The following is a 27,347-nucleotide window of genomic DNA, read 5'->3' on the forward strand; positions in this document are numbered from 1 at the left end:
CATACCGCCTAAACAGATCCACAGATGATGCACTCTCTATTGCACTCCACACTGCACTTTCTCACCTGGACAAAAGGAACACTTATGTGAAAATGCTATTCATTGACTACAGCTCAGCGTTCAACACCATAGTACCCTCAAAGCTCATCACTAAGCTAAGGATCCTGGGACTAAACACCATTCTCATCAACGGGGCTGTATTGGAGCAGGTTGAGAGTTTCAAGTTCCTTGGTGTCCACATCAACAACAAACTAGAATGGTCCAAACACACCAAGACAGTCGTGAAGAGGGCACGGCAAAGCCTATTCCCGCTCAGGAAACTAAAAAGATTTGGCATGGGTCCTGAGATCCTCAAAAGGTTCTACAGCGGCAACATCGAGAGCATCCTGACTGGTTGCATCGCTGCCTGGTACGGCAATTGCTCGGCCTCTGACCGCAAGGCACTACAGAGGGTAGTGCGTACGGCCCAGTACATCACTGGGGCTAAGCTGCCTGCCATCCAGGACCTCTACACCAGGCGGTGTCAGAGGAAGGCCCTAAAAATTGTCAAAGACCCCAGCCACCCCAGTCAGAGACTGTTCTCTCTACTACCGCATGCCAAGTCAAGGACAAAAAGGCTTCTCAACAGTTTTTACCCCCAAGCCATAAGACTCCTGAACAGGTAATCATATGGCTATCCGGACTATTTGCATTATTTTCTGTTACAAGCAGTGTTTCGTTAAAGCCCATTTATTTTTGTTACAAGCCGTGTTTCGTTAAAGCCTGTGTAAAGTTAATTTGTTTCAATGTACCGGGAGGCACCTGCGGCTTATAGACATGTGCGGCTTATGTTCAAAATGTATTTATTTTTTTCATTCAGTGGGTGCGGCTTATATTCAGGTGCACTTAATAGTCCAGAAATTACGGTATGTCATATCACCGCCTGTAAATGTACATTCTGCCAGTGTCTGTGTGTGCTAAATTGAGGGTCTTAAATTCGAGTGACAGACTCAATGTGAAGAACGAGCTGGATAATTGATAAATAGTTCTAATTATAATTTGGAAAGGAGAGAGAGAGAGAGAGAGAGAGAGAGAGAGAGCTGCCCCTAAACTGTGAGGGGAGCACAAAGTGAGGGGAGGGTGCACTGCTCATCCTGCAGGTGGTTTCTGAAACAAATTCAATATTTGTAAGAATCTAGTGAGTCAAGGGAGTGTTCCTCTCAGGGAAACCTTTGTGTCCTCCAAGAGGGAGGTTATCAGAAAACCCACTAGATTGTAGCTTGGGCTAAACATAATTGGGACATTGATAATAGGGGCTTTGTGGTCCATGCCCCAATCTCATTCTCATCAAGGGTGGTGTGAAATGATTACACATGTATTCTCTCTCTTCCTGTTCAAGTCAATATTTATTCTAGGTGGCCTGGAACATGTGACTGATCATTGTTCCAGATGAGGCACTGTTGGAAACTGACTAATTGACTTGAGCAAGTTCTAGTATGTTTATAACTATATAAGTGGCCTAGCAGTAGTAATTAATGTGTTATAGTGTAGATGGAATGATCTATGTGCAAATGTATGTGTGGCCGGAGGCAAAGTACAAAAGGGGGCATGTCTCAGACAGAATGTTTCCATAAGGGTGAGATAGGAGTCACATGATAGAGCTAATGTGAACTATCGCCCTATAACACTGTCTTATAGCTTTACTGATTTAAATCATTATATTCCCTCATTATATTCACTTATGAATATATTACTCAGAAATAGCTCTTTGTGAATGAGAAGGATAATTATCCAGTGGATTGCGGCAGGCTGCTGGAATGTGCACCTCCTGATTTCAAGGTTTCTCCTGACTGATTAGAAGACCGGGAGATGTGTGGAGGAGTACAAAGGTTCTGGACTTGGGCTGGGACGATAACACCACCTGCCTAGCCACGGAGATTCATTGTACATCCAAGACTCAGGATGGGGGAGGGCTTGTTTTGGAAAACAATTCTACTAGTTGACTGCACTTTGCACGAAAAAAAAGCGGCGAAGTGAGGTTGATACAGCGTGGGAACACCTCTCGTAAAACCTGCAGCCTGACGAGGAAGTCTGAGTAAAAGCATGAGTAGGTGTTTTTAGAGTCTTCATTTTAGTGGACCCCAGCAGAACAGAATCCCAAAGTTATAGAGTCAGGCTAAGGAAGAGTGGGAATCGTCATGTTATCAAACTTCGGTTTTTGCCATATATGATTACGCCTAGTTTAACGCATTACTAATACTTGTCATATTTTGTGTTGTCTTTTTATTTTCAAGTCTTTTGCTGTCTTAGGAACCTGAAGGAGGAAGAGAAAGTCAAAAGCTCCAGCTGAAATGTCATTATCAGAAACCGCTAGAAGCTACTCTGGCAATGAAAATAGCGAGTGGGAGGTGACAGCTTGGCTGTCAACTATGTTTGGATCATAGTCTGTGAACCTTGCAAAATGGGCTATGTTGGGACTATTTGTCCTTGTGTGCGTGTGATAACATTGGAGAACTTACATAAATCAAATTGTGTAATGAAGCCTGTGTCTAACTGTATGAAGCGAAGGTCTTAAGGTAAACCTTTCTACTGCAATGGTTTTACAAGTGTAATCAATAAAGATTTCTTCATTTACTTTGACTTGGAGTCCTCAGTGATGAATTTCCATGACAGTTCACTCCCCCTCAGATTGAAAAGTAATGGACGCAAGATAGTGAGTGAAATATGAATGAAACTCCCTGTCGTCCACGCTTACACCTATCCAATATTTTTAAACCCAAGGGTTGAGTGAACTAGTGTAGTGCACACTGAAGGGGAAAGGGTAGGGATGGAAAAACACACATGGAGTGATGTCACTCACCTCCAAAACCCTGGGGCATGCTGGACATACATTGTTGTGCCTGGGCTGACGAGACTCCTGTCACAGGGCCAAACATCCCCCTGGGACACAACACAACACCGGCGTTAGAGTGACCCCATGGACTCACCGTGACAGAGGCTGCGTCCCAAATACCTACATGGTCCCTAGCAGTGGTGCTAAAAGCAGTGCACTTTTAGAGAATAGGGTGCGATTTGGGGTGCAACAAGAGAGAGGTGAGAGGGCTGAGTATCATTTTGAAAAATAGATCTACTTGTTGGTAACAAGAAAGTTGCCTTATATATTTAGAAAGATGTGAATATAAGAGAGACAGACAGAAAGAACAAGGCATAAACTACAGGGTAATGGGAAGAGGGTGAATTCATCTGATGGTGTGTTCTCGTACCCTTGAGAAGTGCTGATGGTGTTGTAGACGCTGGTGGCAGGGGCCGACGAGCCGAACACGGTGTCCAGCTCGGCCAGCGCGGCGTAGCGGTCTGCCGCCGACGTACCCGTCAGCTGACTCTGGGGGTGACGCAGTCCTGCCGACGCCACCGGGGGGAGAGAGCCTAGAACCCCGCTAGGGACACTACCTCCTGAAAAAACACACAGGCTGGTTCACAACACAGGGAGGCCAGGAGGGTACTAGTAACTCCATTCGTCTCCCACCAACGGCAGCGAGAGCAACACATCATGCCAACACAAAGGAGACCTGCTCCTCGAGGGCCACAATCCAGACAGCTCCACACTCAAGCAACGTCACCATCTTCACAGCAAGCTGTGATCTAGTTATTGTAGCTGTATGAACGAACATATGTGATCTAGAAGTCAGAAATGGAATGCTGGAAGCGACTGGACCATAGTCCTCAAGGTGCAGGTCAGGACAGAATAGATATCAAAGCTCTAAGATACCCCAGTGCTAAGAAAGGTTTTTCCACACAGAGGAAACGATGTGTGACGATTCCCACTCTCCCTTACCCTGACTCTATACCTTTGGGATTCTGTTCTGCTGGGGTCCACTAAAATGAAGACTCTAAAAACACCTACTCATGCTTTTACTCAGACTTCCTCGTCAGGCTGCAGGTTTTACGAGAGGTGTTCCCACCCTCACTTCACCTCTGTTTCTGTGCAAAGTGTAGTCAACTAGTAGAATTATTGTTTTCCAAAACAAGATACCCCAGTGCTAAGAAAAGGTTTTTCAGACAGAGGTAACCATAGCAATTCAGGTGACAGGTGAGCTGACATTAGGACCAGACAGTGAGATGGTATGACTGACCAGATGGGGCGCAAAAGTGTTGGAATACCAGAAAGCCTGATTCTAACAACAGGGTTTTATGAGCACCTGGGGCAGTATGTATTAAGTGTCTCAGAGAAGGAGTTGCGATTTAGGATCAGTTTTGCCTTTTAGAACACAATGAATGGGATTAAATGGACAGGGGAGACGTGATCCTAGATCAGCACTCCTACTCCGAAATGCTTGATACATACGGCCGCAGATTTACACTTATGTCTTAATCTCGCAAAGGTCTCTCTTGTATATCTCGAAATAATGTCAAATGACTACTGGTTTCGCAGGTTGACATTTAGGGAGCTACCATACAGTGCATTCAGAAAGTATTCAGACCCTTTGACTTTTTCCACAATTTGTTTTGTTACAGCTTTATTCTAAAATAGATTAAATTGTTTTTTTCCCCCTCAATCTATACACAATACCCCATAATGACAAAACAAAAATCTGAAATATCACATTTACATAAGTATTCAGACCCTTTAGTAAGTACTTTGTTGAAGAACCTTTGGCAGCAATTAAAGCGAGTCTTCTTGGGTATGAAGCTACAAAGCACACCAGTATTTGGGGAGTTTCTTCCATTCTTCTCTGCAGATCCACTCAAGCTCTGTCAGGTTGGATGGGGAGCGTCGCTGCACAGCTATTTTCAGGTCTCGCCAGAGATGTGCAATCGGGTTCAAGTACGGGCTCTGGCTGGGCCACTCAAGGACATTCAGAGACTTGTCCCGAAGCAGGTTTTCGTAAAGGATCTGGTAATCTTTGCCTCGACCCTGACTAGTCTCCCAGTTCCTGCCACTGAAAAACATCCCCACAGCATGATGTTGTCACCACCATGCTTCACCGTCAGGATGATATTGGCCAAGATGATGAGCGGGGCCTGCTTTCCTCCAGACATAACGCTTGGCATTCAGGCCAAAGAGTTCAAATCATGGTTTCATCAGACCAGATAATCTTGTTTCTCATGGTCTGAGAGTTCTTTAAGTGACTTTTGGCAAACTCCAATCGGGCTGCCATGTGTCTTTTACTGAGGAGTGGCTTCCGTCTGGCCACTCTACCATAAAGGCCTGATTGGTGGAGCGCTGCAGAGATGGCTGTCTTTCTGGAAGTTTTTCCCATCTCCACAGAGGAACTCTGGAGCACTGTCAGTGACCATCGGGTTCTTGGTCACCTCCCTGAACAAGGCCCTTCTCCCCCATTTGCTCAGTTTGTCCGGGAGGCCAGCTCTAGGAAGAGTGTTGGTGGTTCCAAACTTCTTCCCTTTAAGAATGATGGAAGCCACTGTGTTCTTGAGGACCTTCAACGCTGCAGAAAAGTTTTGGAACCCTTCCCCAGAGTTTTCCCAACAATAGACTGTGAGAATGTTAGGATTATTTTGCTCTTCACTCGCAGTCACTTAGTAGCCTAGGCCTACTCCCGACCAGTCACCTTGTACAGCGACACATTATCCTAACGGAAACCCTGAGACCTACATAGGCTAATGTAAAATGCATTTAAATTTTTTCTTGGAATAGAAACACCATAATATTTATCAATTTAATTAAGCTAAATTTATAACAGTATAAACAGCACAACAAATACAATAATTAATCATTTACAAACACATTTATCAATCCCATATAGCCTGTTCTAACAAAAAAGGTTAAAGTCTTTAGTACAGCCAAGATTAAAAACAGTCAAATGCATTCGTGAATCCAATCGCTTAAGCCAGCGTGTTGCGGTTTATTCATTGTTTAATTATTCAAGGCTCCCTTTGTTATTTCATTTTATAACTAAAAAGCTTGACTGTATTTAAAGACATGGATGACTTGCATGCTGTGTGATGACATGCACTAATGTATGGATGATTGATAGATATATATTGAAGTAGGCCTTTATGCCAATAAGTAAGATACGTTAAGACAGCTACAGTAAACAGGACTGCTAAGCCTACAGTGCCATGTCAATTCAATAACTTCATTCCAATAAAAACCTTGAACCCACCTGTCCCTGACTTTTCCTAAATATGTGTATTTTACACACTAGCAGTAGGCCTACATTGAGATAAATACCATAAAACTTTCAGAGAATTTTATCCTCAATCCGCCATGAAGGTCTGCTGCACCATCTGCATATTAACAGTAGAATAGCCAGGACCCGATGAGTTGACTACCAGTCTAACAAATCAATGTAATATACACAATCACAAAGAAGTTCATTCATATTTTGTTTAGGGAGGTCATTAAAAACAAGACAATTTATTTCTAAATAACAGAATAGTGTGTTTTATTATTTATTGATCTGTGCTATAGAAGCTGAGGCTATGGCGGCGCCATGTCAATGAAATGAACTTAACTTTAGCAGACATCACATGCTTATATTCCCCAGCCCTTTACAATATGAATAATGGAATACAACAGAATAAAAACAGAAAGGATATTTGCTGATTGTCATCACTAGGCATGGAGCTGTGGTTATTCTAGGAAAATGTTTTATTTTGAAGGAGAACCCATCTGTAAAACTAGCTTTCGGATAGGGTATAGTAATCAAAACATCTGGTCTGCATGGACCTCTGTAGCATTATTTGGAAAAGTAAGCAAGCGCCAACAAGCTTCAAAAAGACACCCTCAAAGACGCCCTCTGGTGGTTGAACTAGCATTAATAGTAACAATGGCTGACAGTAAAATACTATGACTTCATTCACTCCAAAATGCCATACCATTCCGCAGCATCCCGCAAGCTGTGCTGTGGTATTACACAACTTTTAAGTGAGGACCCACTGTACCTGCTGGTTCTGAAAGGATGGGACCCGGATATGATCTATTCTACACCATGCATGAGCTCATCATCCCCAACCCGATAGCAATCTCACTCTACTCAACGAATCTTGAAGTCTGCCAAACACAGTGCAGGCTGGCTCGCAGCAGGGAGAGATTAACCTTACTCTGTTTTTTTTCAGAGCTAAAGATGGTATCCAGGTCAGCCAGAGCTGCGTATCTATCGGTGGGGACGCTAGTAGTGCCGCTGTCTCTGCCTACCGGCCCATTGGGCGTTCCTGCGGTGGAGGAGTTACTCTGGCTCTGGGAGGAGGAACTGAAGCATCCAAAGTAGGTGCTACAGGACTTGGGGAAGTGGTAAAAATTTGCTAAATTGCTATCGTTAGCTAGGCCTCCCCTGAGGAAGTGCTACCTGCGAGAGAGAAAGAGAGGAGTCACACAATAGGGGCCTGGGTGTGTGTGTGTTCCTGACTGTGCAGTGTAAATCTGGGGGGCTGGATTGAACACTGTGTGCTACTGGAGGCAGGCAGCATCAACAGAGCACAGCAGTGTCACCTTTCATTTACAACAGCACTGTGCTTCATCTGACCTGAAATCAATGGAAAGGATCTGAATTATACTGTCGAGTAGTATAACTATCAGATCTAATGGAGTCAACGGTGTCAGACTTGAAATGAGCCCAACAGCACTCATGGTCCTTAGTCTGACTGTACCAAGAGCCACACGGTGGCTTCAAGTGTGTTTGTAGGATGATCGTAGCCTTTCTTAACAATCATCTTACCCGAGGGTTAGTTAGGCACAGAGGCTGGTCACTGTCTGACGAAACGGCGTGAGAGAGTTGAAGTAAAGGAAGAGAAGGAGCGTCACTTCAATGAGTGGTTTGAGGGTAAACCTGACTGTTGCTATGGAATAAGAAATCCTGTCTACTCTCCTGTCTGACAAATTAACACACCTACAGTGAATCACCGAATTGCCTACACTGTTACAAGATCTTACAGTGAGGGAAAAAGTATTTGATCCCATGCTGATTTTGTGCGTTTGCCCACTAACAAAGAAATGATCAGTCTATAATTTTAATGGTAGGTTTATTTGAACAGTGAGAGACAGAAAAAACAAAACAATCCAAATCAATTTATAACATTTTTGACATGCGTTTTTCTGGATTTTGTTGTTGTTATTCTGTCTCTCACTGTTTAAATAAACCTACCATTAAAATTATAGACTGATCATTTCTTTGTCAGTGAGCAAACGTACAAAATCAGCAGGGGATCAAATACTTTTTTCCCCTCACTGTAGTACAATACATAAGTGGAGAAATATCTTTAGATTTTAGATTAATAATCTCAAATCATTCTTAAAATGACCTTCTGCAGGATAAGAATTCCAGAGGCTGAGGAAAATATGGGCAATTATTACTTTCAATAGCTGGCTGCAGTTTAGACCGCATGACATCATGTTAGTTTGCCCCAATGGCCCTGCACTTCTAGATATGAACAGGTCAGCAAACATCAAAGAGCATACAACACACGCATCCACAGACAGACAGGCACACACACATCAATAGGAACAACCATAGACATTGATATGGGAAAACCCTTAGAGCCTATCAGACAGACAGAGGGGAGAAAGGGCAGTTAGGTGTTAGCTAGAGGCTGAGCCCAGTGAGAGGAAGAGAACTTACTGTGACCACCTGCTCCCGGGTGAGGGAGAGCAGTGCCAGCGGTGGCAAACTCACCCACACTGCAGCTGGATGAGAGGGACGTGAACGCTTGCAGCCAAAACAGGAGGGGGCGGAGGGGAAATGAGTACCAGAGAAACAGGGTGGGGGGGGGGAAAGAAAAAGAAATATAAACCAAAAGGGGGAAGAAAGTGTGTGAACATCACCCAAAAGCAAAACGAAATCATAACAGAGCGAATGGAGTCAGTGTTAAAGCAGAGGCCAGGCAGTGTGGTGGTCAGTGTGAGTGAGAGCAGGAGGAGCCTTGAGAGAAAGGGAGGTGCATCTCCATAGTCTAAAGTGGTTTCCTCTCATCATCTGCACAGATCTGGAAAACATACAGGCTAGATGAAAGCAGACATGAGAGATAGAGGTCTAACTGTACATTTGTTTGATTCTTTCAGATCAGTGCGGATGAAAGAAAGGCGACAAGGAGAGGACGCCACTGTAGAGTGTTGAGATGCACCCAAAGAGCAGTGCATTCCCATTCACCACCGTGTAGAAGTCAAGAGGTCATCTGCAGGCATTAGTCTCCAACAGAGGGCAGTGTGGTACATTCAAAAGTAATTCCCTTGACTGTGGGTGGGGAAACTAGCCAGTGAGTGAGTGTATGTGGCTTGAGCAGCCAGCCAGCCAGCTAGCAAATACAGAGCCAATGAGAGTGAAGAACTGAATGGAGCAGAGTGGAGCCATGGACCAGGATGGTGAGAAGTGAGTGACATAGACAAACAAACACATATGGAGATCTGTGTCCTAACATAAACAACACAGACAAAACGGACACAAAACGCATGACAAGTTGGAGTGAGAGAACTGATGTGAGCGTGTAACAGAGAGAGAAAGTGTGTGCGAGATATAAACAGGTCACGACAGGTGAATGGAGCATGCTCTACCTGTATGTGAGGTCTGGAAGGGGGCTTGGGGTGCCGAGGGGAAAGCACCCGATGGACCCGCGCTCCCAAACGCATCAAAGTTAGCAAAGTCTGCGTTTGCGTTCTGAGCAGCTGGAGGTTTGTAGGAGGGTCAAACACACATAATAAAAAAATAATAATAATAAATTTTAAAAAAGGACAAACAAAACAGGACACAATGAATGAGATGATTAATGGTCATATGACACATGCTTGCATCCCAAATGGCACCCTCTTCCTATAGCGCACTGCTTTTGACCAGAGCACCCTGGTCTAAAGTAGTGCACTAAATAGGGTATAGGGTGCCATTTTGGATGATCCGACAGAAATGACACATTGAGAGATATGGAACTAAACTAGATGGAGCTAATGACAGACTGGCACCAGATGACAATGACAAACCAAAAACGGATGTGATGATGACAGGTCCACCTTCTCCTATAGGGCACCGCCCTGAACCTAAGCTCATGTTCCCTTCTAGTGTGTGTGTGTCGCTGTCTGGGTTCAATGTAAAACCCATTTTAATTCTAGCACATCTATTCATTTCATGCTTTCTCATGGTCATGGCAATTCAGAATGATAAAAATACAACATCAACTAAAGCAAAGTTGGTAGAATGCATAGAATGAGTCATTTAATAGGATCTCTGTGGTAGAATTTAGAACTTTTGATTGGTAAAAGTAACAGTGTTGATTTGAAACCCATTTTACTTATTTGCCATGGTGATTCTATTCATAAGAATACAATTACATTTGAATATAATGATATCACAATTTTAAAGGGCAACTTCAGTAGAATTTAGGATGTTTGGTTGACTGGCACCAATGTTGACTTGGAACTCAGTCGTGCGACTTGCTTCTGCCATCTAGGATTATACTTTTTTTTAACGAACTTCCAACACCCAGCGATTTCACCAGTCCGTACCATGGATGGCACAGAGACATCAATATCTTCCTGCAAGAATTTGAAATGACATCAACAATGGGAAGCATCAAATACTGTATTCTTACCATAATTTGGTCAATTTAAGTTTTGATTTGGCTTATTATTGTGTATTTCTCAAATTCCATGTAGATATATATATATATATATATATATATATATATATATATATATATAGAATTGGTTTTATTGCAACTTTAGGTCAGGCCTCTGAGTTACTCAGAGATCTGGCATTGTGAGTGGTACTGGAAGTCCCAGTCCCGGCTACCACAACCAGCACCAGCCTGAGCAGGAGAAACATGGAGTTCTACGAGGATGGAGTTCTACGAGGATGGAGTTCTACGAGGATGGAGTTCTACGAGGATGGAGTTCTACGAGGATGGAGTTCTACGAGGATGGAGTTCTACGAGGATGGAGTTCCACGAGGATGGAGTTCCACGAGGATGGAGTTCTACAACTCTTTCTGATAAGTGATGAAAGCCATCTGGGGGAGTTAGCTGCACAGATGGGCTTCCTGTGAATCTCTGATTTATTGTTGAAGTAGTAGAAAGATAAGAAAGGATTGCTAGGTATAGTACTTTTGATAAGGGTGTAGGTTATTGTCCACTTTATGTATTAAAAAAAAATCCTATTTTAAGTATCAAATTGTAATGTGCCTTTTTTGAGTGAGTGTGTGTGTGTGTGTGTGTGTGTGTGTGTGTGTGTGTGTGTGTCTTTCAGCCTCATGTGTGCTTACTTGGTGCTGCCTCTCTGCCCACACTACATTAAGTTAGAACTTTATGGCTCTTTGAGGATGAAAAAACATTATCCTCTGAGCAAACACACGCTAACAGCTTTACACTAGCCTCATGAGTAACCATGGAGACTGACGGCCCATAGCCCTGTTAGAATTCTATAGTGTCTGGCGGTGCTTTACATAGACCAGTGTGATGGACAATAGGGGGGGTCCTGTCAAGGAGTAGTAAGAAAAAGTCATGGCCAATACTCTTGAAATTAAGGAAACGATAATGTCTCTAACTCTTCTTCCACTACCATGAAACACTTTTGGACAGCTGAAGAAAGCAACCAAATATTTTTCAGGAAAATTACTTTTTATAATTCCATAAGTATAAGTGTATCATTGAGTATAAGTATCATTGACCATTTAAGTCTATCCACTACGTAGTAGATGTAACCACCGTGCCTGGTGTTTTTCTGACTCAAGGTGTAGTGACGGCTCCAGGGACCGGTGCAGCTCATCACACTCCTCCTGCTTACCTGGGTGGCTGTTGAAATGTGCAAAGTTGGCAAAGTTGGCTGCCAAGCCTGCTGCCGTCTGCGAGTGGGACGGAGCGGCGAAAATGTCTCCGCCCAGGTCGCTGAGGAGGTCAAACTTCTTATCGTGGAACTGCTGCTGCTGGCTCAGCTGGAGGGCCTGGGCCGCACGACTCCCCACCGGAGACTGCAGAGACACAACAGGGCTGTGTTCGTTAGGGCATGACATAGCAAACAGAATACAAAAACACGCATTTCTTATTGGACAGAAGTTCAGATGGAACTTCCCTGTTTCACTGCATTTTGTGCTAAACATGACTGTTACCTCACAGAGATATCTGAAGTTCACACTGGTTATCTTGTTGAAAGCATCTCACAAAGATATATGTTTATACTACTAGAGCCAGAAGGGTTTCCAGAACACATGACCTGACCAGAAACAGCTTCTATCTCAAGGCCACCAGACATAAATAGCCATCACTAGCCAGCCTCCACCCAGAAACCTGCCCTGAACTTAGTCACTGTCACTAGCCAGCCACCACCTGGTTACTCAACCCTGCACCTTAAGAAGCTGCTGCCCTATGTACATAGACAAGGAATCACTGGTCACTTTAATTATGTTTACATACTGTTTTACTCATTTCATATACAGTACCAGTCAAAAGTTTGGACACCTACTCATTCAAGGGTTTTTCTTTATTTTGACTATTTTCTACATCGTAGAATAATAGTCAAGACATCAAAACTATGAAATAACACATATGGAATCATATAATACCAAAAGTGTTAAACAAATCAAAATATATTTTAGATTCTTCAAAGTAGCCACCCTTTGCCTTGATGACAGCTTTGCACATTCTTGGCATTCTCTCAACCAGCTTCACCTGGAATGCTTTTCCAACAGTCTTGAAGGAGTCCCCACATATGCTGAGCACCTGTTGGCTGCTATTCCTTCACTCTGTGGTCCAACTCATCCCAAACCATCTCAATTGGGTTGAGGTCGGGTGATTGTGGAGGCCAGGTCATCCGATGCAGCACTCCATCACTCTCCTGCTTGGTTAAATAGCTCTTACACAGCCTGGAGGTGTGTTGGGTCATTGTCCTGTTGAAAAACAAATGATACTCCCACTAAGCGCAAACCAGATGGGATGATGTATCGCTGCAGAATGCTGTGGTAACCATGCTGGTTAAGTGTGCCTTCAATTCTAAATAAATCACAGACAGTGTCACCAGCAAAGCACCCCCACACCATCACACTTCCTCCTCCATGCTTCACTGTGGGAACTACACGTGGAGATTATCTGTTCACCTACTCTGCATCTCACAAAGACACGGCGGTTGAAACCTCATCAGACCAAAGGACAGAATTCCACCGGTCTAATGTCCATTGCTCGTGTTTCTTGGCCCAAGCAAGTCTCTTCTTCTTATTGGTGTCCTTTAGTAGTGGTTTCTTTGCAGCAATTCGACCATGAAGGCCTGATTCAAGCAGTCTCCTCTGAACAGTTGATGTTGAGATGTGTCTGCTACTAGAACTCTGTGGGCTGCAATTTCTGAGGCTGGTGACTCTAATGAACTTATCCTCTGCAGCAGAGGTAACCCTGGGTCTTCCTTTCCTGTGGCGGTCCTCATGAGAGACAGTTTCATCATAGTGCTTGATGGTTTTTGCAACTGGACTTGAAGAACTTTAAAGTTCTTGACATTTTTTGGATTGACTGACCTTCATGTCTTAAAGTAATTATGGACTGTCATTTCTGTTTGCTTATTTGAGCTGTTTTTGCCATAATATGGACTTGGTCTTTTACCAAATAGGGCCATCTTCTGTATACCACCCCTACCTTGTCACAACACAACTGATTGGCTTAAACACAGTAAGAAGTAAAGAAATTCCACAAGTTAACTTTTAACAAGGCACACCTGTTAATTGAAATGCATTCCAGGTGACTACCTCATGAAACTGGTTGAGAGAATGCCAAGAGTGTGCAAAGCTGTCATCAATGCAAAGGGAGGCTACTTTGAAGAATCTAAAATATATTTTTATTTGATTAACACTTTTTTGATTAGTACATGATTCCATGTGTTTTTTCATAGTTTTGATGTCTTCACTATTATTCTACAATGTAGAAAATAGTAAAAATAAAGAAAAACCCTTGAATGAGTAGGTGGGTCCAATCTTTTGACTGGTAGTGTATATATAATGCCATCCTACTCAACTATTGCTGTATATATACACACACACTATCCTACGTATTCTACAGATATACTAAATATTCTATCCACACACTGTCTATACATCACACACACACACACTCCAGACTCCTAATATTTATATGTTTCTTAATTCCATTCCTTTACTTTTAGATGTGTGTGTATTGTTGTGAATGGTTAGATATTACTGCACTGTTGGAGCTAGGAACACAAGGATTTCGCTACACCCACAATAACATCTGCTCAATATGTATATGTGAGGAATAACATTTGATTTGGTTATGGAAAACGTTGTATGGCCCGTTATCAGCCAGCTGAGTAACCAGTGTGTGTGTGTGTCTTACCTGACTGGGTGTGTGCTTGTTGAGGTGCAGGGTGGGGGCGGACTCCCCCAGCAGTGTTTTGAGGGGTCGGACTTCGGGGGTGCTGCTGGTGCTGCTGGCTGATGAGCCTGAGATTGAGGCGTGGACCGAAGCCACCACTTTGGCCTGCTCTGGGGGAACAAACCTAATCATAACAACAAAAGGTGTTCAATTGGTTACACAGCAACACAGGATTCAATTCAAATGGACTCCTATAACCCAGCATCTCAGAGTAAGAGTGCTGATCTAGGATCATAATGAATCAGATTACATGGACGGGGGGGACCTGATCCTAGATCAGCACTCCTACTCTTTGTGCATACAGCTCCTGAACATTAAAACAGAAAATGTCTGTTTACTGTTGGCTGCTCCTGTGAGAAAATTTATGCTGCGTTTAGATGGTACGAGGTAGACGGAAAACCGGATGTCATTGTTTTCAATGAGAGCACAATGGGAAATGCCGTCAGCCGCCATTGTAGACCGGACTTGCCGCAAGAGTTCAAATATTTCAACTTTTGCCATCTGTCATAGCGTTGTTTTCTACCGGATGTTGATTTGCACTTTGCTTACTGAAATCACCATCACCATAGCAACGCATACCGTTGGGCTGGCTTGCTTTTGCCGTTACCCTCTTTCTTGCTTTCTTGTCCTGCAATGCCGACTGGTATGACGGTTTAGATATCATCCACTAAATACACATGGGTTGTTACTGATGCAAAGTGCCTTGCTGCTTGAGGGCCAACTGCAGTGAGCTGCCAGTCTCCAGGGCTTCCTCATGCAGTGAAGTGAGGTGCCCCAAATGGCGCCCTATTCCGTTTTTAGTGCACTCCTTTTGGCCAGAGCCCTATGGACTCTACTCTACAGCAGCCACTCACCATCTCTTCTTCTCGTATTTCTCCTGAAGGAACTCCTTGACTTTCTGGGGTTCTCTGAAGTCCGGTATGGAGGCCGTTCTGTCGTCATAAAGCCCCAGCCATATCTGTTTGCATGACTAGTGAAGACAGACAAGAGAGGGGATGGACAGAAACAGCAGAAAAACGTGTTTGGTGAAAAATGTAAGGTGAATAAAAGTCACAGGCAAATCAGAAGATGTGGTTCATCACCTTTAGAGGAAAAAGACAAACATGAAGAGAGAAAACCCTTCAACACCTCCAGGCAAAGACAGCAGCAGAATGTAGCACAGTTAGGAACACTCTTGGGAGCCCGGAAATGGAGAGATCTACAACCAACTTGCCAAGTGCTAAGAGACGTTACAGTACACACAGACACCTAGGATTTTACAATTAGAAGCAGACAAACAGAATACATAATGAAACAGACAGACAGACGGACAGACAAAGGAGACAGAGAGTGAGAGAAAGAGACACAGACAGGCACACACTATATAAAAAGAGGACAGACAGCAGCAGACAGTAAAGTCAAGGCTGAAGATAACACGTCCTCCAAGGCTTGTCGGTGTTTCCAATAGGCCTAGAATATTCTTCTCACATAAAGCACCTGACACACATAGCATGCAGAACAGCAACAAGGACAGGCTCGATTTTGTACCACTACCACCCATATCATCAAGCAGAAGCGCATTACTCCAATTTGAAATCCTTAGCAGATTAAAGTGTGTGTGTGTGCGCGTGTACACGTGCGTCAGGACCAACGTGTGGAACGCATGAGAGAGCATCAGAGCACCATCTCCTGAAAGAGCTGCTCTGTGTCTGTTGTGCCGTGGCCACCCAGTCAGCATGCCACCACACTATTCTCAGCAAACACACAAATCCCACTTTACAGGATTAGGGGAAATATCTGGGGAATGTCACCCAAAACCAAAAGGGGCAAAGATGAGGCCGACCATATAGGATTCTGGAACACAAAGTAAGGAATTCCATGATCTGGGGTTAGAATACTTTTCATTGCATTGAGGGCAAGGAGTCAGCCAACCAGCGCTCCTTAGACTAATGTGAATAGATTTAAGAGGTGGAGATAAAGGTGGCCTAGCTTGTAGGACAATGGAAGTTGAATAGAAACATAGGCTACTAGCCTGGTCCCAGATCTGTTTGTGTGCCTGGCCACCACAATGGGCATAGAAGTCAGAAAGAGAGCATAAAACAGATCTGGGACCAGGCTAGAAAAACACTTATTTATCATTTTAAACCTATGGGTTTCTGCATTCTAGTCTCCATCAGGGTGCTAAGAACTGGAAGAGCTGGACAGAAAGAAAAAAATGTTTGCTTCCCTTTGGTTCCTAGTGAATATGACCCAGGCAGACATCAGCCATGACGACAACAGTCCTGGGAGGTCTGTGGGGCCTGGTTGCCATGACAACCTACCTCATTGCCGTGTTTCTGGAGAAACTCGATTTCCTGTTGCGTGAAGGTCGTCATGGAGATGGACTTCACTCTGTGGGGTGGGTTCAGCCCTCGCCTGAGGACAGGAGAGAAGAGAAGGGGGGAAGAGGAGGGGGAAAAGGGGAGAGAAGAGGAATAGGAGGGGAGAGAGAACAGCAGAGAGAGGGAAAGAGGAGAGAAAGAGGGAAGGAGGTTAATGAAATTGTAAAGCATCACACATGAAGAGCCCTCCCATTAGATAGGATCATAAGATCCAGATCCCTGTACTGACTCCTATTCAGACTGGAATAATTCATTAGGAACGTGCTGAGTTCTGCTGGGCTTATTACTGCAGAATCTGGGACAAGGACAGAGCAGAGACATCACTAGAGAGGAGGGAGAGAGAGAGAGCAATTCTTCCCTTGTATAGCCTAACAACACGGGGGGAGCGTGAGGGAGAAATTCTACCCTTGCACAGCTTAACAACATGGGTACTGAACCCCGGGTTGCCGTCACGACACACAAGACATAACTGTTAGTTCACTGAGCTCAATCCTAAATAGTAGGCCTCGATCTAAGAGTCAACACTTGTCTTTCAGTCTCATGCAAGGTTACTTACTATGCAATGCTCGTTAAGTGACCTAGCTCTGCTACACTTGAAGGGAGTTAGCCTAGGTGTATGTATGTATGTATGTATGTATGTATGTATGTATGTATGTATGTATGTATATGTATATGTATATATATATATATATATATGTGTGTGTGTGTGTGTGAGAGAGAACGAGTGTTTGATGAAAGAGTGTGGGCTTCTAAAGTATGTGTTTGCATTCCCCTGTGATGTGTGAGTGAGCCCGAGACATCACGGAGGCTGGTTTCCTGCCTCCATTTCCTGTGCACGGCTCTGCTCCTGTGTGCCTCTGTGGGCGTGCGTGCCATTTCAAGAGAGGAGAAAAAAAAAAGTCTGCTGAGGAACAGCTGAAACTGTAACCCGTGTCACTCAGGTCACCTGAGCCTCATCACTTGTTAATGAGATTCGTCTTAACGTTTGACCAGTGGTTTTAAACCTGTGGTCCGGGGTACTGCAGGTGGTCCGCAATTTTTTGGGGTGTTATGTATTTTTATTTCTTCTAATAATAACAACACAATTTTACATTACTTTTCACAATGCAAAGTGTTTATAATAATAATAATAATATTAATAGGCCTGTTTACATTCACTGCTAAAATTGACAAAATTTGAATGCCAAGATATTTAATGTAAAATATTATCTGCGATTGGTGGTCCTCGCACACACACACTTCGCCTAAACAGTCTCCATGGAGACCTGAGACCTACAAGCTGTAGAGAACTGGGAGGGAGAGAGCGATGCTGTGCTGTGTAAGACTAGACTAGGGCTGATCTTCAATTATTCACTGCTCTTGCCTTTAGCCCTTTGTTGAAATGAAGGATGAGTCCCACCCAAATGGTAGAGCGCCTCATTGTATGGCTATGGATCGCCCATCCATCTCCTTCCATCTTCAGTTCTATACAACACTACTCAATCAACTGACTGACTGCAGCCGCATTCAGCGAGCCCTGGTCAAAAGTAGTGACACTAGATTGGGAATAGAGTGTCATTTGGAACGCGACCTATGTATTGGGTTCAATTACTGACCTATTGACAGACAATGACAGAGTAGGAAACAGGGGTAGTTGTCGACAATTAGTATTAGACTAGCATTCGACGAGAGCCAAGTAATAATTTAGCATTGCAGCTACAGCAATGGTAAGGTGTATTCAGATCTACTATTCGGCTTCGAGGTTTGTTTGTTTTTCACAAATAGAGTGACTGACACATCATGGTCTCACACAGAGATTACAGTCAATCTATATCACACACAGACCAGGTCTTATTCACCAGACACCGAATGAAAGTTAAAAACGGGGAGGGAGTAGCTGAACTTGAGAAATGCTTGTTTTCCGCTGCAAACTGTTTTTCTACGGTGTGCAGTGCACTAATGAATGTGACCCAGACCAATACATGGATTAGATTCAGCCAGTTAGATCATTCCGACCGTGTTCATGCTGGCACAAAGTACAGCACACCCGACAGTGTTGTTGTGGCTACTAGTGTGGGGAACATTTGACTTCTCAACCTTCTCTCTCTCTACTCAGACTGGCCAGTTATCCAACCATGAGGGTGAAGTGAGTGTTTGTGTGTCTGTGACTCTCTCACTGTGTGTGTGTGTGTGGTGTCACTCTCACTGTGTGTGTGTGTGTGTGTGTGTGTGTGTGTCTCTCACACTGTGTGTGTGTCTCTCTCTCTCTCACACACTGTGTGTGTGTGTGTCTCTCTCACACTGTGTGTGTGTGTGTGTGTGTGTCTCACACTGTGTGTGTGTGTGTGTGTGTCTCACACACTGTGTGTGTGTGTGTGGTCTCACACACTGTGTGTGTGTGTGTGGTCTCACACACTGTGTGTGTGTGTGTGGTCTCACACACTGTGTGTGTGTGTGTGGTCTCACACACTGTGTGTGTGTGTGTGGTCTCACACACTGTGTGTGTGTGTGTGGTCTCACACACTGTGTGTGTGTGTGGTCTCACACACTGTGTGTGTGTGTGGTCTCACACACTGTGTGTGTGTGTGGTCTCACACACTGTGTGTGTGTGTGGTCTCACACTGTGTGTGTGTGTGGTCTCACACTGTGTGTGTGTGTGTGGTCTCACACTGTGTGTGTGTGTGGTCTCACACTGTGTGTGTGTGTGGTCTCACACTGTGTGTGTGTGTGTGTGTCTCTCACACTGTGTGTGTGTGTGTGTGTGTCTCTCACACTGTGTGTGTGTGTGTGTCTCTCACACTGTGTGTGTGTGTGTGTGTGTCTCTCACACTGTGTGTGTGTGTGTGTGTGTGTGTGTCTCTCACACTGTGTGTGTGTGTCTCTCACACTGTGTGTGTGTGTGTGTGTGTCTCTCACACTGTGTGTGTGTGTGTGTGTCTCACACTGTGTGTGTGTGTGTGTGTGTGTGTGTGTGTCTCTCTCACTGTGTGTGTGTGTCTCTCTCACTGTGTGTGAGTGTGTGTGTGTGTGTCTCTCTCACACTGTGTGTGTGTGTGTGTGTGTGCGTGCGTGCGTGTCTCTCTCACACTGTGTGTGTGTGTGTGGTGTGTGTGTGTGTGTGTGTGTCTCTCTCACTGTGTGTGTGTGTGTGTCTCTCTCACACTGTGTGTGTGTGTCTCTCTCACACTGTGTGTGTGTGTCTCTCTCACACTGTCTGTGTGTGTGTCTCTCACACTGTCTGTGTGTGTGTGTGTCTCTCACACTGTCTGTGTGTGTGTGTGTCTCTCACACTGTCTGTGTGTGTGTCTCTCACACTGTGTGTGTGTGTGTGTGTGTGTGTGTCTCTCTCACACTGTGTGTGTGTGTGTGTGTCTCTCTCACACTGTGTGTGTGTGTGTGTGTGTGTGTGTGTGTGTGTCTCTCTCACACTGTGTGTGTGTGTGTGTCTCTCTCACACACTGTGTGTGTGTGTGTGTGTGTGTGTGTCTCTCTCACACACTGTGTGTGTGTGTCTCTCTCACACACTGTGTGTGTGTGTGTGTGTCTCTCACACTGTGTGTGTGTGTGTCTCTCTCTCTCACACTGTGTGTGTGTGTGTGTGTGTGTGTGTCTCTCTCACACACTGTGTGTGTGTGTGTGTGTGTGTCTCTCTCACTGTGTGTGTGAGTGTGTGTGTGTGTCTCTCTCACTGTGTGTGAGTGTGTGTGTCTCTCTCACACTGTGTGTGTGTGTGTGTGCGTGTCTCTCTCACACTGTGTGTGTGTGTGTGGTGTGTGTGTCTCTCTCACTGTGTGTGTGTGTGTGGTGTGTGTGTCTCTCTCACTGTGTGTGTGTGTGTGTGTGTGTCTCTCTCACACTGTGTGTGTGTGTGTGTGTGTCTCTCTCACACTGTGTGTGTGTGTGTGTCTCTCTCACACTGTGTGTGTGTGTGTGTGTCTCTCTCACACTGTGTGTGTGTGTGTGTGTGTGTGTGTCTCTCTCACACTGTGTGTGTGTGTCTCTCTCACACTGTGTGTGTGTGTGTGTGTGTGTGTGTGTGTGTGTGTGTGTGTGTGTCTCTCACTGTGTGTGTGTGTGTGTGTGTGTGTCTCTCACTGTGTGTGTGTGTGTGTGTGTGTCTCTCACTGTGTGTGTGTGTGTGTGTGTGTGTGTGTGTGTGTGTGTGTGTGTGTGTGTGTGTCTCTCACTGTGTGTGTGTGTGTGTGTGTGTGTGTGTGTGTGTGTAGAGCCTGGGGCACGTGAATGATCAGTTCAGTCTCATGAGGAGGAAAGTAGGTCAGATACTGGGAGAGAATTCCAAACCCCTCCAGCTCTGAAATAGGATGGCATCCCACCGCAATTGAACAATTATGACACTTTTTAATCACTCTGCGAGTGTGTGTGCGCTTACAGTGAAACAGTTGATTTGCATTCCCACTATTTGGTGTCCCTCTTTGACAAACACACACAGTATGTGTAAAGAGCTGAAACACCCAGCAGGGGAGCGTCTGTCATTAACACACTGACTCCTCCAGGATGAGAGAAAGAGATAAAGAGAGAAAGGGACTGGTAGTGCTGAACCCAGGTCCCAGCAGAGACCATCTATGTAGCATCCTCACCAGCCAACACCTCTGTAGTACTCAGGTCACCATAAACTATGGTTGGGCTCAGGAGTTTCTACTAATCACATGAAGTAACCAGAAAGAAATTCAACTAGGTCTGAGAGCTTTCCTGGTCACGTGGTCAGGTGGTCAGGTCCTGGCTGATGTGGTCAGAAAATAACTATGGTTCCTGAACTATGGTCAATGTGTTACTATAGTAACTTCCTACTATAAGGAAACCTCTACAACAAACATTGTGTCCCTCCTGGGAAAAGCCTCTCCACCTTCATATGGAATGTGTTAACACAGTAGATTTCAACTCCACCCATTAAACATGCCACAGGCGGGAGGGAGAGGGGACGAGTTAATAACTAGTCAAATCAGTTAGCCTAACTAACTGGCCTAGTTAACGACTCAACTCGATGACGAGAAGAGCCCAAAAACCAACTATTAAATCTCAAGCCAAATCAAAAGGCCTTAGGATCAACAGAAGGAAAGACCGCCAGTATCAAGCATCAGAGTCTTATGAATGGGCGTTGTAATAGTGTTGTGTTACAGGTTGAAGTTGACCTTTGACCCAGAGGGTCTTTAAGGTAGGTTCCTGTAGAAGGGAAGGGGGGCTGAACCAAAAAAGTAAGTGCCTGTGGTTAACAAGAGACAGAGCTCAGGAGGAGGATGGGTGTGGAACTGCTCACATTTACCTCACATTCCTTCAGCTTCTCTTCATCCTCTCCTGAGGTCCATCCATCAGGGTGAGGGAAGGACAGACACGCCAGCAGCACTAAGAGCTATCCTATCAATAATACAAGCACATCCTTAAATTATAGGCCTAAACCAGTAGCTTGTAACACTATCATTAGCATATGTCAGGAAGCTCCAACCATACAACACAAAAGAGTATCAAAGAACACAATGGGCTAGTTTCCCAGACCCAGATGAAACCTACTCCTGGACTTAAAAGCATGGTCATGCAGAGTCCCCACTGAAAGTGTTTTCTAGGAAAAATACTAATCTGGGTGTGGGAAATTGTCCTGCGTAAAGTAATTTGATGTCTCTCAGTCAGCGATAACCTCCTCTACCCTTCCTGGGAACCAAAGTGAGAGAAGAAGTCAATTCGCAACTTCCTGCACTTTTCCACTTCCTGTTTAACCACCCTGCATGCTGCTGTTGCAAAACAGGGCCAATGGGCCATGCCACCACTTCCCCACACTAGAATCACGCCAGGCACCCTGCATACATACAGTACCACGAGGTAGACAGCAAAACAGTCCCTTCCCCTGCCTCCCACACATCTCTCCATCTCAGCAACATGACAGTCGCTCAGTCCTGCCAGGAAAGATTTGCACAAGACTCAGTTCAACGGCATAAGTAAAATGGATAGCCTGATCAGCAGAAAGGAGGATAGGTCAGATGAGGTCATTGTTCTGCTGGGAAACCAAATCCAATCCCACTAGTACTAAAGAAGAACCAGCTAGCTATTGTGTTATTACATTGGAACAAGGTATAGACCACTAGCTAGACACATTAATAACCTACCTGATATGGCTAGCCTATAGGCCTACGTTTGGTATGTAGGTATGACTAGGTAGCATACACTTTACAGTTTTGGCTACCATCTTGGGTTCTTTTTCACATTACAGTCAGAGACCGTGTGAAACTCTTCAGAGGAGCCTGTGTGTCTGAGCTTAGAAAATAACTCAATTATCCCCATCACAAAATGGAATACCAGAGCACAAGTGGGAAATTCACAGTGTTATCCCTGCAGAACCATTAGAGAGATGAGAGGGAAGGGCCAAACTCTGCCCATCTGCAAATAATGATTCTCATTCAGTGTTCTCAGTTGAAGTGCACACACACACCTTAAGTGCCAGAACAAAGACATTATAAACACAGCCCACCCAGATAGACTCGACCTAATGATGCAAGTACACACCTAAAACAGTTCCAGTGGGTGCAATAAGAGAAAGGGGTTACTGTTCAACATTGGGGTGCAAGAACAATTCTGACGGGCAAACCCAACACGGAGACAGAGGCACCTTAAAACCAGACTGGGAAGCAGCTAACATGCTGACTACACCGGGCACACGCGTGTGCCATCGCACACGTTGATTTTGAACATCCACAACAGACGCAATCTGGATACGTAGGTTGAAAGGTCAGGTCCAAACACATGAACCACTCATGGACATTTAGCTAGCTAGTTTAGCTAATTTGTCCTGGGTTATAAAGACTGGGTTGTTATTTTACTGGATCTTTGTAGAATGTTGACACATTTTGAGTCACACAAAATTATGTGTTTCCTACTCTGACAATGAATCCACAGATAAAAGGGGAAACCCAGTTAGTTTCTAGTAATCTCTCATCCTGTAGTAGTAGTAGTAGTAGCAGCAGAATCAGTAGTAGCAGTAGCAGCAGAATCAGTAGTAGCAGAATCAGTAGTAGTAGTAGTAGCAGCAGAATCAGTAGGAGTAGTAGTAGGAGTAGTAGTAGCAGCAGAATCAGTAGGAGTAGTAGTAGGAGTAGTAGTAGCAGCAGAATCAGTAGGAGTAGTAGTAGCAGCAGAATCAGTAGGAGTAGTAGTAGGAGTAGTAGTAGCAGCAGAATCAGTAGGAGTAGTAGTAGGAGTAGTAGTAGCAGCAGAATCAGTAGGAGTAGTAGTAGTAGCAGCAGAATCAGTAGTAGTAGTAGTAGCAGCAGAATCAGTGGTAGTAGGAGTAGTAGCAGAAACAGTAGTAGTAGTAGTAGCAGCAGAATCAGTAGTAGCAGCAGAATCAGTAGTAGCAGCAGAATCAGTAGTAGCAGCAGCAGAATCAGTAGCAGCAGCAGAATCAGTAGCAGCAGCAGAATCAGTAGCAGCAGCAGAATCAGTAGCAGCAGCAGAATCAGTAGTAGTAGGAGTAGTAGCAGCAGCAGAATCAGTAGGAGTAGTAGTAGCAGCAGAATCAGTAGTAGTAGGAGTAGCAGCAGAATCAGTAGTAGCAGCAGAATCAGTAGTAGTAGTAGTAGCAGCAGAATCAGTGGTAGTAGGAGTAGTAGCAGAAACAGTAGTAGTAGTAGTAGCAGCAGAATCAGTAGTAGCAGCAGCAGAATCAGTAGTAGCAGCAGCAGAATCAGTAGTAGCAGCAGCAGAATCAGTAGCAGCAGCAGAATCAGTAGCAGCAGCAGAATCAGTAGTAGTAGGAGTAGTAGCAGCAGCAGAATCAGTAGGAGTAGTAGAAGCAGCAGAATCAGTAGTAGCAGCAGAATCAGTAGTAGCAGCAGAATCAGTAGTAGTCGTAGCAGTAGGAGTAGTAGCAGCAGCAGAATCAGTAGTAGTAGTAGCAGCAGCATCAGTAGTAGTAGTAGCAGCAGCAGAATCAGTAGTAGTAGGAGTAGTAGTAACAGCAGAATCAGTAGTAGGAGGAGTAGTAGTAGCAGCAGCAGAATCAGTAGTAGCAGCAGAATCAGTAGTAGTGGTAGTAGTCGTAGCAGTAGTAGTAGTAGCAGCAGCAGAATCAGTAGTAGTAGCAGCAGAATCAGTAGTAGTAGGAGTAGTAGTAGCAGCAGAAACAGTAGTAGTAGTAGTAGTAGTAGTAGTAGTAGTAGTAGGAGTAGTAGTAGCAGCAGAAACAGTAGTAGTAGTAGTAGTAGTAGTAGTAGTAGTAGGAGTAGGAGTAGCAGCAGAAACAGTAGTAGGAGTAGTAGTAGCAGCAGAAACAGTAGTAGTAGTAGTAGTAGTAGCAGTAGAATCAGTAGTAGCAGCAGAAACAGTAGTAGTAGTAGGAGTAGTAGCAGCAGAATCAGTAGTAGTAGTAGTAGGAGTAGTAGTAGCAGTAGAATCAGTAGTAGCAGCAGAATCAGTAGTAGCAGTAGTAGTCATAGCAGTAGTAGTAGCAGCAGAATCAGTAGTAGGAGTAGTAGTCGTAGCAGTAGGAGTAGTAGCAGCAGCAGAATCAGTAGTAGCAGCAGCAGAATCAGTGGTAGTAGGAGTAGTAGCAGAAACAGTAGTAGTAGTAGTAGCAGCAGAATCAGTAGTAGCAGCAGAATCAGTAGCAGCAGCAGAATCAGTAGCAGCAGCAGAATGAGTAGCAGCAGCAGAATGAGTAGCAGCAGCAGAATGAGTAGCAGCAGCAGAATGAGTAGCAGCAGCAGAATCAGTAGTAGTAGGAGTAGTAGCAGAATCAGTAGGAGTAGTAGTAGCAGCAGAATCAGTAGTAGTAGGAGTAGTAGTAGCAGCAGAATCAGTAGTAGCAGCAGAATCAGTAGTAGTCGTAGCAGTAGGAGTAGTAGCAGCAGCAGAATCAGTAGTAGTAGTAGCAGCAGCAGCAGCAGAATCAGTAGTAGTAGGAGTAGTAGTAACAGCAGAATCAGTAGTAGTAGGAGTAGTAGTAGCAGCAGAATCAGTAGTAGCAGCAGAATCAGTAGTAGCAGCAGAATCAGTAGTAGTCGTAGCAGTAGGAGTAGTAGCAGCAGCAGAATCAGTAGTAGTAGTAGCAGCAGCAGAATCAGTAGTAGTAGGAGTAGTAGTAACAGCAGAATCAGTAGTAGTAGGAGTAGTAGTAGCAGCAGAATCAGTAGTAGCAGCAGAATCAGTAGTAGTGGTAGTAGTCGTAGCAGTAGTAGTAGTAGCAGCAGCAGAATCAGTAGTAGTAGGAGTAGTAGTAACAGCAGAATCAGTAGTAGTAGGAGTAGTAGTAGCAGCAGAATCAGTAGTAGCAGCAGAATCAGTAGTAGTGGTAGTAGTCGTAGCAGTAGTAGTAGTAGCAGCAGCAGAATCAGTAGTAGTAGGAGTAGTAGTAACAGCAGAATCAGTAGTAGTAGGAGTAGTAGTAGCAGCAGAATCAGTAGTAGTCGTAGCAGTAGGAGTAGTAGCAGCAGCAGAATCAGTAGTAGTAGTAGCAGCAGAATCAGTAGTAGTAGTAGCAGCAGCAGAATCAGTAGTAGTAGGAGTAGTAGTAACAGCAGAATCAGTAGTAGTAGTAGTAGCAGCAGAATCAGTAGTAGCAGCAGAATCAGTAGTAGTGGTAGTAGTCGTAGCAGTAGTAGTAGTAGCAGCAGCAGAATCAGTAGTAGTAGCAGCAGAATCAGTAGTAGTAGGAGTAGTAGTAGCAGCAGAAACAGTAGTAGTAGTAGGAGTAGTAGTAGTAGCAGAAACAGTAGTAGGAGTAGTAGTAGCAGCAGAAACAGTAGTAGTAGTAGTAGTAGTAGTAGTAGTAGAAGTAGTAGTAGTAGTAGTAGAATCAGTAGTAGCAGCAGAAACAGTAGTAGTAGTAGGAGTAGTAGCAGCAGAATCAGTAGTAGTAGTAGTAGGAGTAGTAGTAGCAGTAGAATCAGTAGTAGCAGCAGAATCAGTAGTAGCAATAGTAGTCATAGCAGTAGTAGTAGCAGCAGAATCAGTAGTAGGAGTAGTAGTCGTAGCAGTAGGAGTAGTAGCAGCAGCAGAATCAGTAGTAGCAGCAGCAGCAGAATCAGTAGTAGTAGGAGTAGTAGTAGCAGCAGAAACAGTAGTAGTAGTAGGAGTAGTAGCAGTAGTAGGAGTAGTAGTAGCAGCAGAATCAGTAGTAGCAGCAGCATCAGTAGTAGCAGCAGCAGCAGTAGTAGCAGCAGCATCAGTAGAAGCAGCAGAATCAGTAGAAGCAGCAGTAGACGTAGCAGTAGAGGTAGTAGCAGCAGCAGAATCAGTGGTAGTAGTAGCAGCAGCAGAATCAGTAGGAGTAGTAGTAGCAGCAGAATCAGTAGTAGTAGGAGTAGTAGTAGCAGCAGAATCAGTAGGAGTAGTAGTAGCAGCAGAAACAGTAGTAGTAGGAGTAGTAGCAGCAGCAGAAACAGTAGTAGTAGTAGGAGTAGTAGTAGCAGCAGAAACAGTAGTAGCAGTAGTAGTAGTAGTAGCAGTAGTAGTAGCAGTAGTAGGAGTAGTAGCAGTAGTAGTAGCAGTAGTAGGAGTAGTAGTAGCAGCAGAAACAGTAGTAGTAGTAGGAGTAGTAGTAGCAGCAGAATCAGTAGTAGCAGCAGCATCAGTAGTAGCAGCAGCATCAGTAGAAGCAGCAGAATCAGTAGAAGCAGCAGTAGACGTAGCAGTAGAGGTAGTAGCAGCAGCAGAATCAGTGGTAGTAGTAGCAGCAGCAGAATCAGTAGGAGTAGTAGTAGCAGCAGAATCAGT

General features: G+C 44.4%; 1 protein-coding gene and 1 long non-coding RNA gene across 6 annotated transcripts in view; one reads left to right on the plus strand and one right to left on the minus strand.

Annotated features, from left to right (window-relative positions):
- The window catches only part of agfg1a (ArfGAP with FG repeats 1a), a 45,063-nt gene that overhangs the window by 12,846 nt on the left and 4,870 nt on the right, over window positions 1-27,347 (minus strand). For 2 of the 5 annotated variants that reach the window (XM_029714919.1, XM_029714920.1), the window contains exons 2-9: window positions 16,590-16,683; window positions 15,144-15,259; window positions 14,251-14,413; window positions 11,705-11,888; window positions 9,488-9,598; window positions 8,559-8,645; window positions 3,243-3,432; window positions 2,840-2,919 (exon numbers count right to left, since the gene is read on the minus strand). In XM_029714919.1, coding sequence (XP_029570779.1) covers window positions 2,840-2,919; window positions 3,243-3,432; window positions 8,559-8,645; window positions 9,488-9,598; window positions 11,705-11,888; window positions 14,251-14,413; window positions 15,144-15,259; window positions 16,590-16,683 — 1,025 coding nt within the window. The remainder of the gene's footprint in view (window positions 1-2,839; window positions 2,920-3,242; window positions 3,433-8,558; window positions 8,646-9,487; window positions 9,599-11,704; window positions 11,889-14,250; window positions 14,414-15,143; window positions 15,260-16,589; window positions 16,684-27,347) is intronic. The other 3 variants (XM_029714921.1, XM_029714922.1, XM_029714923.1) reach the window with 3 other exon arrangements.
- Window positions 1,458-2,619, plus strand: LOC115163224 (uncharacterized). The gene is made up of 2 exons (XR_003869704.1): window positions 1,458-2,086; window positions 2,274-2,619. It is a non-coding gene; the product is annotated as an uncharacterized LOC115163224 (long non-coding RNA).

This window comes from Salmo trutta, chromosome 26 (assembly GCF_901001165.1).
Source record: "Salmo trutta chromosome 26, fSalTru1.1, whole genome shotgun sequence".
In the NCBI taxonomy this organism is placed as follows: domain Eukaryota; kingdom Metazoa; phylum Chordata; class Actinopteri; order Salmoniformes; family Salmonidae; genus Salmo; species Salmo trutta.